This window comes from Punica granatum, chromosome 1, assembly GCF_007655135.1.
Source record: "Punica granatum isolate Tunisia-2019 chromosome 1, ASM765513v2, whole genome shotgun sequence".
NCBI lineage: Eukaryota > Viridiplantae > Streptophyta > Magnoliopsida > Myrtales > Lythraceae > Punica > Punica granatum.
The window spans coordinates 48,333,094-48,351,335 of record NC_045127.1 but is presented as its reverse complement, the minus strand read 5'-3'; the positions used below and the strand labels follow the sequence as shown (position 1 = coordinate 48,351,335).

The 18,242-nt window shown below is 37.0% G+C and overlaps 1 protein-coding gene across 2 annotated transcripts; it reads left to right on the top strand.

The window, feature by feature from the left end:
- The first annotated feature begins 438 nt into the window (after nucleotides 1-438).
- On the top strand, nucleotides 439-6,357 carry LOC116215791 (SPX domain-containing membrane protein At4g22990-like). 2 transcript variants are annotated; one of them, XM_031551593.1, is made up of 11 exons: nucleotides 439-873; nucleotides 1,725-1,783; nucleotides 1,998-2,118; nucleotides 2,376-2,687; nucleotides 2,843-2,947; nucleotides 3,096-3,550; nucleotides 4,108-4,412; nucleotides 4,682-4,875; nucleotides 5,153-5,343; nucleotides 5,437-5,570; nucleotides 5,958-6,357. In XM_031551593.1, the coding sequence occupies exons 2-11, from the start codon at nucleotides 1,731-1,733 to the stop codon at nucleotides 6,194-6,196; spliced, it is 2,109 nt and encodes a 702-aa protein (XP_031407453.1). In that variant the 5' UTR covers nucleotides 439-873; nucleotides 1,725-1,730; the 3' UTR covers nucleotides 6,197-6,357. The 2 variants fall into 2 exon arrangements, with proteins under 2 accessions (XP_031407453.1, XP_031407452.1); XM_031551592.1 differs by having other exon boundaries at nucleotides 441-873; nucleotides 4,676-4,875.
- Nucleotides 6,358-18,242: the final 11,885 nt, after the last annotated feature.

Genomic DNA, 18,242 nt, shown 5'->3' with positions numbered 1-18,242 from the left:
ATCAATTATAATATATAAAAGTTGAGGCTCCAAATGTGGTTGTGCGCCACTTAACAAAATTTTAAAAACTCTGGACTCCACATGAATGATCTTTCAATTCCAATTAAATAAATCTTTACTGTATTTTATTAGGATTATATTCAATGAACTTTCAATACATGCCCATAAAAGAATTGACTAAAAGGTATAATATATGTGACCAATTAATAATCTTGAGTATTTTATTCCACTTATTATTTGTTTGATATATGCACTATTTATAACTAAAAACAATAGTACATTTATTTCAAATTTTTAAATAATTTTTTTTACTTGCATTAACTAAACTCATTTATTATAGTTTTGAAGTCAATTTTACTATCAATAAATAAATAAATTGAATAAATTATGAAAGATAGATAGATTCACTTTTCAGAGGGAGGGTGAGGTTTGTTCTTCTGTCGGACTGTGGTGGTCTCGGCAGCATTCAATAGAATCTCCGCCCTCTCCTCCTTCGTTCCGTCCCGAGGAGAATTACGGCACGCATGTACATCATAAAAAGCAGGCAAACGGCAGTTCCTCTCCCGGTGGGCCACCGTCCCGTCGCCGTCACCATCAGCTCAGCCTGCCATCTTTGATTCGTCAGCTCTCCTCTGCTCCATACAAGCGGTTCGCCATCTCTCCCTCTTCGTCTTCTTCGAGCAATCCGTACCTCTCCGTGCTTTGGCTTCGCCTGGTTCTCGTGGCCCCGAGGCTCTGCCGTTCACGGAAGCGGTCTCCGTGGCGGCTTGTTCTCTGTTCGTTGATGGTCATCTAATTCCGAGCTCAACCCTGCTCGTTCCGACTCCATTTGAATCGTGAGAGAAGTTGCACCGGCGTCAAACTCTCCCTCCGGTAATGCTTATGCCTCCGTATGGTTTCTCTGTTTTCATGTTAGGAGAATTATCCTTCGTTTCCTGATTGTTTGTTTCTTGAGAAACCGAACAAATCGCGGCGCGGAAGCCTGATGAAGAAGTAAAGCTTTTGCTTGAGTTTGAGATTATTGCGCAGATTTCGTTCCGTCTCCACCAGCGCCCAAAACAGAGTAGTTGGGTCGAAGGGCGCTTCATTTTCATTTATTATTTCGGGCATGTTTGATTGAGTTCCGCTGTTCAATGCTTTGATTTTGAAGCTTATCATCAATGGCGTCTTAGAATTCAATCAATTCGTTGCCACTGTTGTCGGAATGTGATTTGGTTTTTTTATTATCATATTTTAATATGTGGGAACCGAATGGTGGACATGTGGACCAACCATGGGCATAAACTCCTCAATTATATGCCTAAATTAAGCTCAAGTTGCAATTTCTTAATTGCCTCGCTCTTGCTTCTGGATCTAACTAGCTGAACCGAGCATAGACGTATCGTGTGAAAATACGCTGACCGAGTTATGGTCCTCGAAAAATGTTTAGATTGGCATAACCTGCCTACCAGTCTAGTGTCAGCGGACGGACTGAATTAAAAATTCAAGATTTATAGGTGTCCCATGTCTGTTCGAATTCTAGTTGGGCTTTGTGACGTTAAATAAATTGTGGTACCAGTTTCGTGTTGATATGATAGTATCTTATGGGGCCCCAGATTTCATATGATATGAGTGACAGGAAGCTTATGCAAGATGCCTAGAAAGCAACTTGTGTTGGTCCTGACACTGTATGTGGTTTCACTTTTTGTTTCCATTGTGGTCATTTTATGCTGCTTTTTATACAGGTAAAGATGGTGGCTTTTGGGAAAAAGTTGAAGGACAGGCAAATTCAGGAATGGCAAGGGTATGTCCAATGTGTAATTCCTACTTGCATTTGAATTTCATCTTCCATGGTAATTGGCTGGCTTCTTTTTTTTTTTTAAAAAAAAAAGAGAGTAAAGAATGGCAATTGGCTGCAAATATTTACCTTAGAAAATTGAGAAAATAAAACTAAATTGTTTTGAAAAATAAAGATTGCTCACTTCAGATACAAGTCTAAAACATTTTGATGTATGCAGATATTACATCAACTATAAGCTGATGAAAAAGAGGGTAAGACAGTATTCTCGCCAAATTGAAGTTGGCGCACAAGATCGCCGGCATGTTCTCAAGGATTTCTCTAGAATGCTGGATAACCAGGTAACTAAAATACTATAGTTGGAAGTATTAGATGCTTTTATTCTTGGAACTATATGAGGAACAGAGTCAGCATACCGTGTTCATTTTCTGCGCTTTCACATTCTCTTATTTGTGTGTATCCTGTTAACATTTTTTTTGTGATTATGCTGTGTGTGAATAGATGTAGGCAATGCATTACTGGGTTTGGCCTTACGGTAATGTTATTGAAATTGAACACATTGAGCTCTGGTATTTATGCGTCATACTCTTTTGTACAGATTGAGAAGATTGTTCTCTTTGTGCTGGAGCAACAAGGTGTGCTCGCAAGCAGGATATCTAAGCTCGGGGAGTGGCAAGAAGCTCTTCAGGAGCAGCCTGATCTATCCCAAATATCCGAACTGAGAGAAGCTTACAGAGCAGTTGGACAAGATCTTCTAAAGCTCCTTTATTTCGTGGAGATTAATGCAATAGGTCTCCGAAAGATTTTGAAGAAATTCGATAAACGTTTTGGCTATAGGTTCACAGACTACTACGTCAAAACTCGTGCTAATCACCCATATTCTCAGCTGCAGCAAATCTTTAAGCATGTGGTATTATGCCTAAATGAGATCCCTAATCTTTCTTTAGTGATTCTTCTTTTATGAGCACTGAATTATTGCTGTTGGGGTTTTGGAGATAGCTGGTTGCAGAAAGCTAATTGCCTTTCTACATATGGAACGCTTATTGCTGATTGCTTGACTTACAGGGTATAGGAGCTGTCGTTGGAGCCATTTCCCGAAACCTCGGGGACCTCCAAGACCGCCAAGGAAGCTATTTATCTATATATGATCAGCCTCCACTGCCTCTTCAGGTTGATTTCAATCAGCTGTACAATATCCAACTTGTTCAAGTTGCTGATGCTTTTCCTGTCATGTTAATGTCTGTTAAAGGTTACCCATGGCTATATGGTGGACATGTTTATTTTTCTTTTTTCTTATGATTTTTTGCTGGGCTTGCAGGATCCTATCATTGATTCAATAAAAGCAGCTGTGGACAGGTTAACTCATTCAACAAACTTCCTGAATTTTTTGGCTCAACATGCACTTATCATGCAAGATGAGCTACCTGCCCCTGTGGAGGAAGAGGCCAAGGATCAGAAATACCATTTTATGTCACTTCTATTGAACTTGGTAAACACATTCCTTTATATGGTCAATACGTATATTATTGTCCCCACCGCAGATGACTATGCGATGAGTCTTGGAGCTGCAGCAACAGTTTGTGGTGTCATCATCGGAGCGATGGCTGTTGCTCAGATATTCTCATCGGTGTACTTTAGTGCTTGGTCAAATAAATCATACTTCAGGCCTCTGATATTTAGCAGCATAGTTCTACTCGTGGGAAATGCCATGTATGCATTGGCTTATGATCTTGATTCAATAGCAGTTCTCCTTGTAGGCCGTCTTTTCTGTGGGTAAGTAATCTTTTCTGAGCTTACTTCTTTCATAAGCCAGTGACACAATGCACAATTTTGGGATTTGATTTTAAGCTATGTGCTATTCCTTAGATATCTACAGTTGAATAGGCAGTAAATGTTTTGGGGATGAAATGCCGCTATTCGTCTTTCATGGAAGAGATTTTACAAAAGAAAATTACATTACCATTAAAATAAGACCGCACGTACTCTCTTCAGACTTGGAATAATTAGCATGTCGGTATTGATGATTCTTAAAGAAGTTCAGAGGATAAATCAAGTATATCATGAGGCAATTAGGATGTTAGACTAGCTGAAACTCTATCCATTTCCTAATGATTTACATTCTTCTGCAATACATATACAAAAAAATAGTTGTCTTATTGCTAATTAATGGCAACATGATTCCAGTGTTGGTAGAGAATTTTTTATTAATAAGAAGTAAATTTTACCGAACCACCCCTGGACTTTCGATCCCGTTACTTTTTTCTTTGGACCAACTCCTTAGTTATGCTCATTTAACAAAAATTGAACCATATATTTCTCTGCAATTACAGATTAGGTTCTGCTAGAGCTGTAAACCGGCGTTATATCAGTGATTGTGTACCCTTGAAGATACGAATGCAGGCATCAGCGGGATTTGTTAGTGCAAGTGCTCTTGGAATGGCTTGTGGCCCTGCACTCGCTGGCTTACTTCAATTTGATTTCAAAATATACAAGCTCACATTCAACCAAGATACTTTACCTGGTTGGGTTATGACGCTGGCATGGTTATTATACTTAATATGGCTGTGGATCTCATTCAAAGAACCGGTTCGTGAGGTTGAAGCAAATGGCACGACTGAGAAGTCTAATGCTGCTGGTGGGTTTCAGTTTGCTCTTCAATTGCAATTCTTGAACAGGGTTTTGTTGCTAACAAGATATATCCTAAGTGCACTTTTCTAAATAAGCTTGTTTAGTGTTGAATATTCGAGTGTTTTTCATGATTTGAACCATTTGACATATGTTCCATATGGAGAATTTGATAAAGATCCTTTTAATGTTCATCCTAGTTTCTAGGCTTTTTTGTTGTAGTGCTTTCTTTGAAAATGTTGAACTTCTATGGGCTTCCTCTGGCTGTTGCAGGAACAGCTGGAAATGATGAGCTTGAGAATGGTGTTAAACAGCCACTGCTTATCAGCTCTCGAAATTCAGAGGAAAAGGAAGGCGATGAAGATGGGGATCAAGATCAAGAATTCGATGACGGTGAAGAAACACCTGGGGAATCAAGAAAACCAGCCACATCACTTGCCTCAGCATATAGGTTACTGACACCTTCTGTGAAGGTGAGTGACTGGGCCTCAATTTCCAAGTTCTTAAATATAAAAACAAAAATAGCTAACAAGAAATGGCGTTTTTCCGTATATGAATATTTTCTCATTGGCCAGTCAACCTTATCTAGTCATGCAATGATCTTATCCAATGGTAAACTAAGCCCTGATCAATAAGAATTCACCAAAAGTTTTTGGGTTTTTACTTGTTTAGACTACATACAAACAAGGATGTGTTTGGATATCTAGTTCGTATGGGAACAATGAAAATTGACTCCTGTGCCTCTATCAGGTTCAACTGCTGATATATTTCATGCTCAAGTATGCAATGGAGATTTTAGTGTCAGAGTCGAGCGTCATCACTACGTATTACTTCAACTGGTCCACAACTGCAGTGGCTATTTTCCTGTTCTGCATTGGGCTAACGGTTCTTCCAGTAAATATAATTGTAGGAAGCTACATCAGCAACATGTTTGAAGATAGGTAAAATTAGAACCTCTCTCTTCACATTGAGGCTGATTCCCGTTGGCTAACACTGGAGATGTTCTCATTTGCTTCCCTTTTATCTAATTACAGGCAAATTTTACTGGCATCTGAAATTATGGTCTGCATTGGGATTCTCCTCAGCTTCCATGTCATAATCCAATACACGGTTCCTCAGTATGTTATCTCGGGCCTCATTATGTTTGTTTCTGCTGAAGTGCTGGAAGGTAATATTTTTTTTCTCAAGTTCGGTTTCTTCTTCATGTTTGATGATAACTGCAGCACTCAAAACATTTCTCCCAAGAAGAGGAACATACGTCATACAAAACGAGTAGTGATGGGGCCTAGTTGAAAACTGAAAACATAAATCAAATCCATTAGGGTCTGATGGTACTCCAACATATCCTTTCAGGATGATTCGACATCATGATCATTTTCCCTTCAAGTTTCTGTGTTCCTCTTTAAATGAAACTAGTAAGAATCTACCGCCTTAACAATCATGACAAAAACACGGAGAAAAAAATTTGATGTTTGATGCTGAATTCTATTGACCATGCACCATTTTTCACGCGTGATAAACGAAGTTCCCTTATTCAAATATTATCTTTTTCCAGGTGTGAATTTGTCATTGCTCTCGCGGGTCATGTCGTCTCGACTTTCCAGGGGAACCTACAATGGAGGATTATTATCGACCGAAGCTGGCACCATTGCTCGGGTCATAGCTGACGCTACAATAACTCTAGCAGGCTATCTCGGGGATAAGTTGCTCTTGAATGTCACCCTGCTTCCTTCTCTGCTAATCTGCATAGGATCAATCATTGCGACCATCTTTACTTACAACACCCTCTATTAATGCTGCTGCTGCTGCTTTCTCTCTTAGCTCTTGTATGTAGGGATGAAATTAGGGTTTGATTTCGAATTGAATAGTCTTTTGAATTTAGTTGGGACTAATTTGATTGATTGAATTAATAAAAGGTCCGCCAAAAACCTTTGGTGGAATAGTTTCTTCCTGTCTGTAGTCATCAGTCTTTTGCCGTTGATGATCTCTTTTGCCATTCTTGCTGCACGGTCAAATCCCAATTTCCTTAGAACCGATTAATAAAAGCACCCGGTATCGGAGTTATGTGATCCGTAGCTTGTGGGATGGTACGATTGGTTCATGAATCCATTGATCTGTTTTAGCACAAGGAAATGTGGGTAGAACTGAGCTGTTCATGGTGCCGTACACGATTCCCCGATGATCACTATGCAGACGGCTACATGAAAACCTATTCAAAGATTGACCTCTATGCTATTCTGTGAAAAGATCGATCCGATCGTTTATGCTTAGGAGGCAAATGTAGTATTTCAAATTACTGCTCCCAAGTTTTTTTTTTTTTTTTTGGCCTCGTTTGCGTGGCAAATGTGTGGGAATTTTACTAGGTATAGAAGATTAGAGGATGTCTCTCGTGCGGCTAGGACCATACACAATGTAGGGAAGACCGCACGAGTGCGTCTTACGTACGTCAACGGTATCGGGGTTATTCATGATGACCAATTAGAATTTTATTGCATTGTCAAATTTTGGGTCTACGAAGGCCCTAATCCGATTTCGAAATTCCATTTTGCTAATAAATTTAAAGGACAGAGTGAATTAGTCAGACTGGACTCGTAATACATGTTTAGTCACTGCGACATATTTTCATTTTGGTTCTCTGAAAATTCTTCCTGACTTGAGCCTTGAGGGCTAGTAGTAGGCAATAAAAGGAGAACACCGAGCTTGAATATTCCAAAGGAAAATGCTTTGGGTCAGGATGGATCAGTCCATATCAATAATTCAAAGACTATACATGAGCATGTGAAAATTATTTGCCTAACTTTTAACATAAAAAGAAAATTATTTGCCTAACATAAACGAAAAATTGTTTCATGGACTAAGATTTTACATGTTTGAAAAGAGGGATTTAGAAAAAATTAACACTTTTTCTTCGACTAAACAAACCATTTATAAAGTGATAGTTGCTCTATACATACCGATATTTAAATTAAAGGGGAAAAAAATCATTTTTTGTCTTCAACTTTTACCTATTTTTCCATTTCGTCCCTATTTTTTCCGTTCAATTCTATCCTAAACGTTACATAATTTGTTTGTTTTAGTCCCACTCATTAATTTTTTCCGTCAAAAAATTAATTTTCCATTTAAAATATTTCTAAAATATATTATTTATTAAAAACAAATTTTGAAAATACATAAAATAACATAGAAATGGGAGATCCTAGTCCAGCCGGCTGCCGTCTCTCGAATTTGGGGGTAGAGAGTCCCGCCGACAACGACCCCTCCCCCTCCGAGGTCATCTGCGGGATTTAAAAAATAAAAAAAATTTAATAGTATTCTAGAATAAATCTAAAAAAATAATATTTTTGAATTAGGTAGAGAAAATAATTCTTAAACAATGATGATGATGATGATTAATAGAGATATTTCAAATACTTAAGGTTGCTACAGATTTTATATTCAGATAGAATTAGAATCATTTCAGTTGTAGTCATATCTCTTTTGTTACACTGTTAACTTGTAATCTGTACACTCTCTTTCTATATAATGAGAACACAGTCACGCCCTTCAGTATGTGTGCATTTACAACCGATCTTTCTTTCTCTCATCGTGCATTTATGGTATCAGAGCCACACTCTTGGTCATTGCTTCCCGTCGTATAATCAATCCTCTTCCAATGTCTTTTGCATCCTCTTCCTCCTCTCGACTCTTCCCTTAAGTCTTCCCACACTCCCAATCAAACTGAATGGGACTAACTATTACTTTTGGAATAGTGTCATGACTCCCCTCCTTAGGGCCTACCAACTGCTTGGCTATGCTGATGGCAGCATTGCTGCTCCTTTTGCAACCATCACCAAGAGCATTGATGGAGTTAAACCATTGTAGAGAATCCCGACTTCGTGCTGTGGCAGACTCGTGATCAGTTTGCCTTACTTGTATCATGCCAGCTGTGAATCAGGATGTTGGATTCAACTGGTTTGGAGTGATGACTGCAACTCAAGCTTGGACAACTCTCTCAACTCTATTTCATTCACAAACTGTGGCTCAAGAAGATCTCCTAGATCAGCAGTCGAGAGAACTCAACAAAGGGGAGTCTTCTATGATCGAGTCCGTGAAAGACATTAAACAATTGACTTCTCGATTCTCACTTCTTAGTAAGTCCCTTACTTCTCAACAGGTGAATCGTCGTATCACCTCAGGTCCTGGTGTAGATTGGGAGCTGCTGGTCCTTGTCCTTGCACCCAACTTGGCATCTATGCAAATAGAAGAGTTGTTGGCTCTGCTGCTCAATCATGAAGCACGCAGACAATATTAGGCTGCCTCTTCAACTCAGTCTCAATCGCAGGCTCCTCCTCTCTCTGGGTTGCTAGACTCTCCACCTGCTCCACCACCTGCTTCAGCAAACATTGCCTTTGGTTGTGGTCGAGGTCGTGGTCGAGATTCTTACTCAAATGGAAGAGGAAGGAGGAAAGGCATGCACTGGATCAAACCATGTTGTTGCTGGTATCCTTGGTCCAAATCCACAGCACTTCAACTCGACTGCAGGTTCAGTGCATTTTAATCCATCACAGTCCTCTTCTACTCATTATGTGGTGGTCTGCTAACTCTGTCAAAAGCTGGGTCTCAGTGCACTCCGATGTTGTCTTCTACCTCGGAGATTTCAGCTTGCTACATCAAGTGCTACTACGCTTCTTACTCATGGCAACACTTCATCAATTCACGACCTTGACTGGTATGTGGACTCCAGTGCTACTCACCATGTCACATTTGATTTTGGTAACATCCAGCTTCATGAGGATCGTTTTAGTCCGGAGCAGCTCTTGATTGGTGATGCCTTTGGTTTCCTTGTCCTTTCTTCTTATTCTTCTTCTATTCATACTTGCGGCCGCTCTTTTGCCTTAAATAACGTCCTTTACACACCTCATATTGTCAAAAACCTTATTTTTGTTCCTCAATTTGTTTGAGATAACTCATGTTATTTTGAACTTTTTCCCACTCATTTTGTTATCAAGGATCTCAGCTCACATCGGGAGCTCCCGAAGGGACCACTTAAAGATGGCCTTTACTATTTGCAACTACCAGCTATGACCCGTCCTTCGTCTCGTGCCTTCCTTGCCACGTCACGTTCGTGTCCTATGGCATCAACGACTAGGCCATCTCTCTTTTCCTGTTGTTCTTAGGACTTTGAATTCACTGTCTATTTCATCCAATAAGGATCATACAAATCTTGTATGTTCATCTAGTCAACTTGGCAAGATTGTTCAAGCTGTGTTTTTTCCAACAATGAAACTTCTGTTTCATTTGATATGACCTCTGATGTATAGTTTTAGATGGTACGCGTGCAGCGCACACACATACCTACTAGTATATATATAATATATATATTAATCACACAACGAAAGTATGATCAACAAAAGAGTTCCAATGAAAGAAAAAAGAATTTATACTAATAAAACACTCGCATAGTTTATTTTAGATATTGACTCTTTGAGCACTGAAATTGTTTCTCAAACAATATAAACCTAACTATACGAATTTAGATAAAAATTTAAAATTGTTCAATTATATTTTTTATATGAACATGCTACTACTCATCAAAATAAAACGACATATTGCGTGTAAACATAAACTTGACAATAATAGAGCATGAAGAGAGAGAAGAAAATCCAAAGAGAGAGCTTTCTAGCAGAGGAAACAAAACACGAAATTTGTACTTATATATCACACAATTAATAGGATCTTATACTGAGTTAAGAAAACTTAATCACTATATATGAATTATTTCATTCTTAACTTCAAATTAGTAAATAATATTATATCATGCATATTTCAAAATTTTCTTATAATACATACGAATTATTTCTTAATAATTAATAAAAAATATTCCTTCCTTTTTATTAGAATACTCTACCATGATGTCCATATATAAACAACAAAACAACATCTACTTAATTAAAATAATACATTTACTTTTCTTAATAGTAAATAAGATAATATTATGAATATAAAGGACAATCTAAATGAGAATATTTTCTTGATAAAAGAATAGAAAATTTTCCTTAGTATAGATGATGATGATGTGGTAACGCGGGATGGCTCCGTTTTATATTTTTGAACTCGTGATGCCGTGAGAATTCAACTCGGCACTTTGTTATTATATATATGTATATATATAGATGAGGGAATAAGGGAATATGACATTGGATATACTCGCACCTTTCTATCAGAGAAAAAAGAGAGCATGTAGTGGGACTTAACCTTAACGGAGAAGGACTTAACCCTTTCACGTAGAAATTCGAAATCCACTGGAACGGGGATTTACCAGGGTCAAGTCAAATCCCAGGCGAGAATTTGTCTCAGTTACTGGTTCCTCTCTGATTTTTTTTTTCCAAAAGCCCAATGAGTCTCGACAATATCTAGATCTGCGACGGCTCAATCCATCAGGGAATAAAGGTCACAGAATAGTTTTTTTTTTTTTTTGCCATTCACATAAAGGTCATATACCTTGAAAGAATTGCGAACCACCTTAATCAATCCATGATTATAAATTCTTTTAAAAATTTTATTTTTTTCTCATTCTCTGCTAGGACCAGCAAAGAAACACAACACAAAAGATAAAAAAAAAAGGGATAAAAAAGGAGGGCGAGGTCTAAATCATGTCAAATAAGCATAGCATCTCAAAGACATGTCTCCTCTTTTTCCTTTTCCTCTGTGGGACAGAACACAACACACACACACACACATACACACACACACACACATAGACAGATAAACAGACTGACAGAGAATCATAAGCTTCCCTTTAATCCTTCTCAGGTAATAAAGGAGTGGGGAGGCTCTCAACCTTTGCATGGGACTGCGTATAAAAGAAGGCCAGCACCTTCCCAGCATATCCGCCAGCATATGCCCCAGCTTCCTTCCTCGATCCGTCGTCCTCTCTCATGATATCTCCGGCCTTTCGTGATCGAAGAGCCAGCTAGCCCTCACCTGAAGCTCAAGTCAGGAACGCCCAACTAAGAATAAGCCTTTCCTCACTATAAATCCACCTCAAGCTCCTTCAGAAACCCTAGGGTGTTCACATGATATATAGTGCCTAGTTAGATACTTAGCTACTCAGCTCGAGAGTCCTCAACCAAGAAGCAAGGCATTGTGACAGTACCTACTCGAGAGAGGATGGAGGTGGGTTACTTGTATGCTTCAGTAAGCGAAGTGGTTGTAGGGCTTCTCTCCTTTAGCAGTTCAGATACATATGTTATGCACGTATGTATATGCATATTTATTGCGTTTCGAAGAATACTGAGACTGCCAAAGGAGAGTTGCCCTCTAACTGCTTCAGCTTAATATAATCTTCGTGATACTGATCTCATCAGTGCTGGGAAAGCTCATTCTATTTAAATAAGGTAACCCCGGATACTGTGCATATACTACATGTTGGGAAGAATAACCATGAGTTTATATGAGATTTGGGTACCAACACTTATCAGCTTAAGTTTTTAAGTGGAAATGAGTTCAACCCATATGAGCCCACTGGTAATTTAATACTACGGTTTCTTTTCATGGTTGTGGCTATCATTTCCTAATGCTAACAATAAGTGTTTATCATCTCTGTGTTGAATGTGCATGCAATGCAAATGAAATTTGAACAAGAATCAAGGATGCAAGTTCCATGCAGGCTTCATAAAAGGGACAATTTTGAGAGCCGATCGATCTTACTTTTTAAAATGACATGTTATAGCAAACTAAAATAACAAATCACCAGCTTAAGGAATAACATGTATATATAGAGCGGTGACTTATTCCCTTTTGGCCTCAGCAGATAATGGTTTTCTGGAAAATGCAGTAGTTACTTTGCTCCTGATGAAATATAAATTGAATAAGTCTCTCTAAATTCCGATAACAGTTTTCGCATTTTTCGATCTCCTCATCAATCGAGGTGAATTAAATTAACATCTAGTTAATTGGTGCAGATATATACGACAGGATGTGCCATTGTAAGACTAACCAAACCATATCTACTCGTAATTTTCGATGAACTTCGGATTCAATCAATCGATAGGTGTAAAGAAGCATTGTATGTTATTGAAGTTGTATGGTTGTTCGTTCTTCCCCTCAAAAAAAAGAATGGAAGACGTCAGTGGAGCATGGGCCTGTTATGGGCCCTGGACCAGGCTCCAGTAGTGAAGCTTAATGCAAGTATTATGGGCCGGAAATTAGAGCCCAATTAGCAAGAAAGTTAAATTGGAGCTAAAATCCTTTGCCCCTCTTTTCCCTCTTCGGCACGACTACAAGAGAGGTTCATTAGCCTAATAAGAGACAAAGAAAGGAGTAATAATGGGTACCGGAAGGTCCGGATAATCCACTGGGGGATGTCAAGCCAAGAAACTCGATATCTCATGTTCTGATGATTAGTGATTCCCATTACTTGATAATAATTTTTATAAGTAATTCAATATACTTGTCCAATATTATCCTTTTACAGGCGTGTACTTGTCATTGCTCTCGTGAGTAATGTTGTCTCGACTTTCTAGGGGAATGTACCAACAATGGAGGATTACTATCGACTGAAGCTGGCACCATTGCTCGGGTCATAGCTGATGGTACAATAACTCTAGCAGGCTATCTCGGGGATAATCTGCTCTTGTATGTCGCCCCACTCCCTTTTCTGTCATCTGTACTTGCAAGATCCTCTATTAATGCTGCTGACTGCTACTGCTGCTTCTCTCTCTCTTATCTCTTATATGTAGGGATTCGATTTTGAATTGAATAGTGATCTTTTGTAGTTGAGATTAATTTGATTAATTAAATTAATTAATAAAAAGTCCGCCAAAAACCTTTGGTGGACTGGTAGTTTAATTTTGTCTATAATATCAGTATTTTGCTGTTGATGATCTCTTTAGCCATTCTTGCTGCACGGTCGAATTCCTAATTTCTTTAGGACCTATTAATAGAAGTACCCGGTATCGAAGTTATAGGATTCATATATAGCTTGTGGGTTGGTATGATTGGTTCATGAATGTGTTGACGATTGATCTGTTTTAGCATGAGAAAAATTGAGGGTAGATTTGAGCTGTTCATGGTGGCGTAGAGACTGGCTACACAAAAAAATATTCGAAGATTGATTTCTGCGCTATTTTGCCCAAATAACTGCCCGATTGCATTGGCTTAGAAGGGAAATGTGGTGTGTCTAATCACCGACAGCAAGATTTCTCTATTTTTTTTGCCTTTTTTTTTGTAGCAAGAAGATCATAGGATGTCTCTCGTACGCGAGGCTTGACAATACATAATGCAGGGAAGACAGCACGGAGCATGTCTTCTGTTTGTCAACAATAACGTGATTATCCACGCTTCAATATCCAAAGGAAAATGGTTTGGGTGAGAAGGGATCCATCAATGTCAAGAATTTAAAGACAATGCATGAGGGAACATGAAAATTATTAGTGTTTAACCGAGCATTGCACGGGATTTTATATAAATTATTAATAAAAATTAGTAAAAGTAATTATATTTATAATATTATTGTATAATTTTTATGTTTAATTTATGTGTTATACTCCTGAGCTTCTCTTATAAACAAAAAAAAAAGAAAAAGAGAAAAATTTCTATGCTTAATTATATATCTCATAATTTTATTTATACCTTTTTAGCATCATATTCTTCATATATATTAACAATGAAAAAACATACATGATTTAACACAAATATCTTTCAAATAAAAATACATCATGTTTATATATTGTAATGCTTTTAATATAATAAAATACGCCGTGTTAATTATGTAATATAAATGCATCCTTGTGTATTTTTTAAACTTATGAGAATGTTTTGCACATCTAATAGGATTTTTTGGACATACTTGAAATTCCATTTCAGCTTTTTTAACCTCCTACCATATAATTAACTCGACTTCATTTATAACTCTATAAATAATAATAATAATAATATAGAGAAAATTTTTGGTCTTAACCATTTTTCTTTTTATTTTTGGATAATTAACTTAGTAATATTTTTAAACATGTAAAAAAAGAAACTCCTCTAACATGGTTCACTTGAGATAAATATAACATAAATATATATTTATATATTGTAGACATATTTTACTTAGACCACACACTTTATAAATACATTTGATATACATATACATGCATATAATAAATCATATAAATTATTAAATTGATTATCATATTAAATATTTTCAGGGTCAAGTGCTTGAGTATTTCTATTTTAAATTAGTTAGCAACAATATTTTGTTGTTCTATCAACTTAATTTGTTAAAATTATACCTTTGAGGCCACCAATTGTGATTCTTATGATTCATTGATTTAGTTATTTAAATATAACCTATTGTAAATATTGTATGCATTTTTCAATCAAATGTTTTGGATATTTGAATTTTAATTATATAAGTGACTATATTAACTTTTTAAATTAATCAATTTATAAAGAATATATTGTCAGGGCCTAATTTCCATTTTTCTGATTTATGGAGTGTAGATACTTAAAATACTATATGCATATTATAAACATTATATATTTTTATTTTTATTTGATTTAATAATAAAATAAGGATTAATGCTAATTCACATTTAATGTGCCAAATTTACTTTACTTTATATATTGATTGATTGATGATTTGCCCTACCCATAAAAAAAAAATCATTTGCCTAACATAGACTAATAATTATTTCATGCACTAAGATTTTCCATGTCCAGAAAGAGGGAATATTTTTATGGAAAAAAGAGGAATGTAGGACGATAACACTTTCTTTTCTTTCGAAACAAGTCGTTTGTAAAGTGACTATCACCCTATAGGCACAAAGCTTTCAGTTAATGGAAATTTTTCAGTGACGAGGTTGCACCTCTAACCATATTTTGTTTTTTTTAGCGTGTCGTATTCCAATTCATTTATGTCATATTTTAAAAAATAAACTCTTCAAATAGTCGACTGCATGCGTATGTTGTCAGCTGCATTATGTTGTTTTGTACGCAAAGCAGCTGACAATATGCACATGCAGTCGACTGTCTGAAGAGATGATGAGTCGGAGTACGACACAAATGAATTGAAGTATGACACACTCAGAAAAGACAAAATATGGCTGGAGGTATAAATACGTGACTGAAAAATTTCCAGTAAGCTAAACGAATCTAAGACAATGATATGGTCAATTTCCATATCGGCATATATCCTATGAAAAAAAAGAGTGATGTTTGATTGAGGAAAAAAGAAAATTTAAACCCTAAAAAAATAAAAAGAAAGAAGAAGATAAAGTAACTGAGATGAGAGAATAGAGGAATATGACATTGAATAAACTCTCATGCCAAGGTTTTCTATTCCCACCTTTCCATCAGAGAAAGAGGAAAAATATGTCTAAACATAATATTTGGTGCAGTTGATATATTGCACTCTATATAGGTGGACTTCATTTGCAGTGTAAAAATTCGAAATCCACTAAAATAGGGTTCGTTAGGGTCAAGCAGACCAGAATTAATCTCAACTATTGAAAAAGATTCTCTTAAAGTCTTTTTTCGAAAGTTCAATGGATTTTGACTAATTCAAATTCGAATACCGCAGTCTACTAAAGAATGAAAGTCTCTCAATTGTTGATTTTCTTCATTTACAAGTCAGGAACTCTGGGACCTTGGTAGAAATGCCGAACCACGTTAATCAACCCGAGGGTAAAGTGTTTTCTCCCCCTCATTCTCTGCTATCACCAGCAAAGAAATACAATGCAAAAGATAAAAGGAGACCAAGGAGAGTGAGATCTAAATCATGGCAAATAAGCAAAGCATCTCCATGGGACAGAAGACACTGATAGACAAACAGACGAATGGGAGACAGACAAGGAATCATAAGCTATTTCCTTTACTTCTACTCAGGTAATAAAACAGTGGGGAAGCTCTCAACCCATCGGCTTTGCATGGGAAACTGCGTACAAAAGAAGGCCGAACCTTAACAGCATATCCCCTCGCATATGCCCCAGCTTCCTTACTCGACCTGTCGACCTCGGGATATCTCCGGCCTTTCACGATCGAAGAGCCAGCTTGCCCTCAGCTGAAGATCAGGTCAGGAATGACAACTACCTAGCTATAAATCCATCTCAACCGCCTCCTACTAAAACCCGAGGAGTACACGTGATATATAGAGCCTAGTTCGATACTAGCTACTTGCTCGAGAGTGCTCAACCCAGAAGCAAGGCATTGTGATGGTCATCCCTACTCGACAGAGTACAGAAGCAAGTTCCTTGTACATATATATCCTTCAGTAAGCGAAATGGTTGTAGGGCTTCTCTCCTTCGGCAGTTTCGATACATATATTACGCGTGTATATACGCATATTGCGTTTGGGAGAATACTGAGACGGCCAAAGGAGAGTTGCCCTCTAACTGCTTCGGCTTAATACAATCTACATGAGACCGATCTCATCGACACTGTGACGAGGTATCTCCCAGATACTGAACTGATTTCTGTTTTGTGATTGTGGCTCAATCATTTCCTAACTTCGTGTTATCTCTAAGAAACAGCCCACTGAAGCAGAGAATCGTGCCCTTGCATATGAGGTTGCAGAGGCTCTTTGGCTGCGCCAATTAATCTCATATATTGGACTTTACTCCCCCAGTCCTATCCAATAAGTGACTATATTAACTTTTGTAATTAATCAATTTATAAAGAATATATTATTAGGGCCAGAAGATCCATTTGTCTGATTTATAGAGTGTGGATACTTAAAATACCATATGCATATTATACACATTTTATATTTTTATTTTTATTTGATTTAATAATAAAATAAGGATTAATGTTAATGCACATTTAATGTGCCAATTTTACTTTTATATATATTGATTGATTGATGATTTGTCCTACCCATAAAAAAAAAATCATTTGCCTAACATAGACTAAAAATCATAAGATTGTTCCATGTCCAGAAAGAGGAAATATTTTTATGAAAAAAAGAGAAATTTAGGATGATAACACTTTCTCTTCTTTCGAAATAAGTCATTTGTAAAGTGACTATCACTCTATAGATACGAAGCTTTAAGCTAACGAAAATTTTTCAGTCACGTGATTGTACCTCTAACCATATTTTATCTTGTTTGAGCGTATTGTCCTCAATTCATTTGTGCCATACTTCAAAAAACAAATTATTCAGACAGTCGACTACATGCGCAAACTGTCAGCTGCATCATGTTGTTTTGTATGCAAAGCAACTGATAGTATGTACATGCAGTCGACTGTCTGAAGAGTTCATGAATCGAAGTACGACACAAATGAATTGAAGTACTACACGACTACGACACGCTTAGAAAAGACAAAATAGAGCTGGAGGTACAGCCACGTGATTGAAAATTTTCTATTAAGTTAAACGAATCTAAGACAATGATATGGTAAATTTCCATATCGGCATATATCTAGGGAAAAAAAAGAGTGATGTTTGATTGAGAAAAAAGAAAAAGAAAATTTACCCTAAAAAAATAAAAAATAAAGGAGAAGATAAAGTAACTGAGATGAGAGAATAGAGGAATATGACACTGGATATACTCTCATGCCAAGGTTTTCTATTCCCACCTTTCCATCGGAGAAAGAGGAAAAATATGTCTGAACATTATATTTGGTACACGGTATATTGCACTCTATGTAGGTGGACTTCATTTGCAGCGTAAGAAATCCGCTAAGATAAGGTTCGTTAGGGTTAAGCAAACCAGAATTAGTATCAACTAGTGAAAAAGATTCTCTCAAGGTCTTTTTTCGAAAGTTCAATAAGTTTAAACTAATTTAAGTTCAAGCGCTGCAGTCTACTAAAGGATGAAAGTCTCTCAATAATGAATTTTCTTCATTTACAGGTCAGAACTTGAGACCTTGGTAGAAT

Coding starts and splice junctions, on each gene's coding strand:
- LOC116215791 (XM_031551592.1), top strand. CDS start 1,731: ATGGTGGCTTTTGGGAAAAAGTTGAAGGACAGGCAAATTCAGGAATGG. Junction 1,784..1,997: donor CAAATTCAGGAATGGCAAGG/GTATGTCCAATG, acceptor TGATGTATGCAG/ATATTACATCAACTATAAGC. Junction 2,119..2,375: donor CTAGAATGCTGGATAACCAG/GTAACTAAAATA, acceptor TCTTTTGTACAG/ATTGAGAAGATTGTTCTCTT.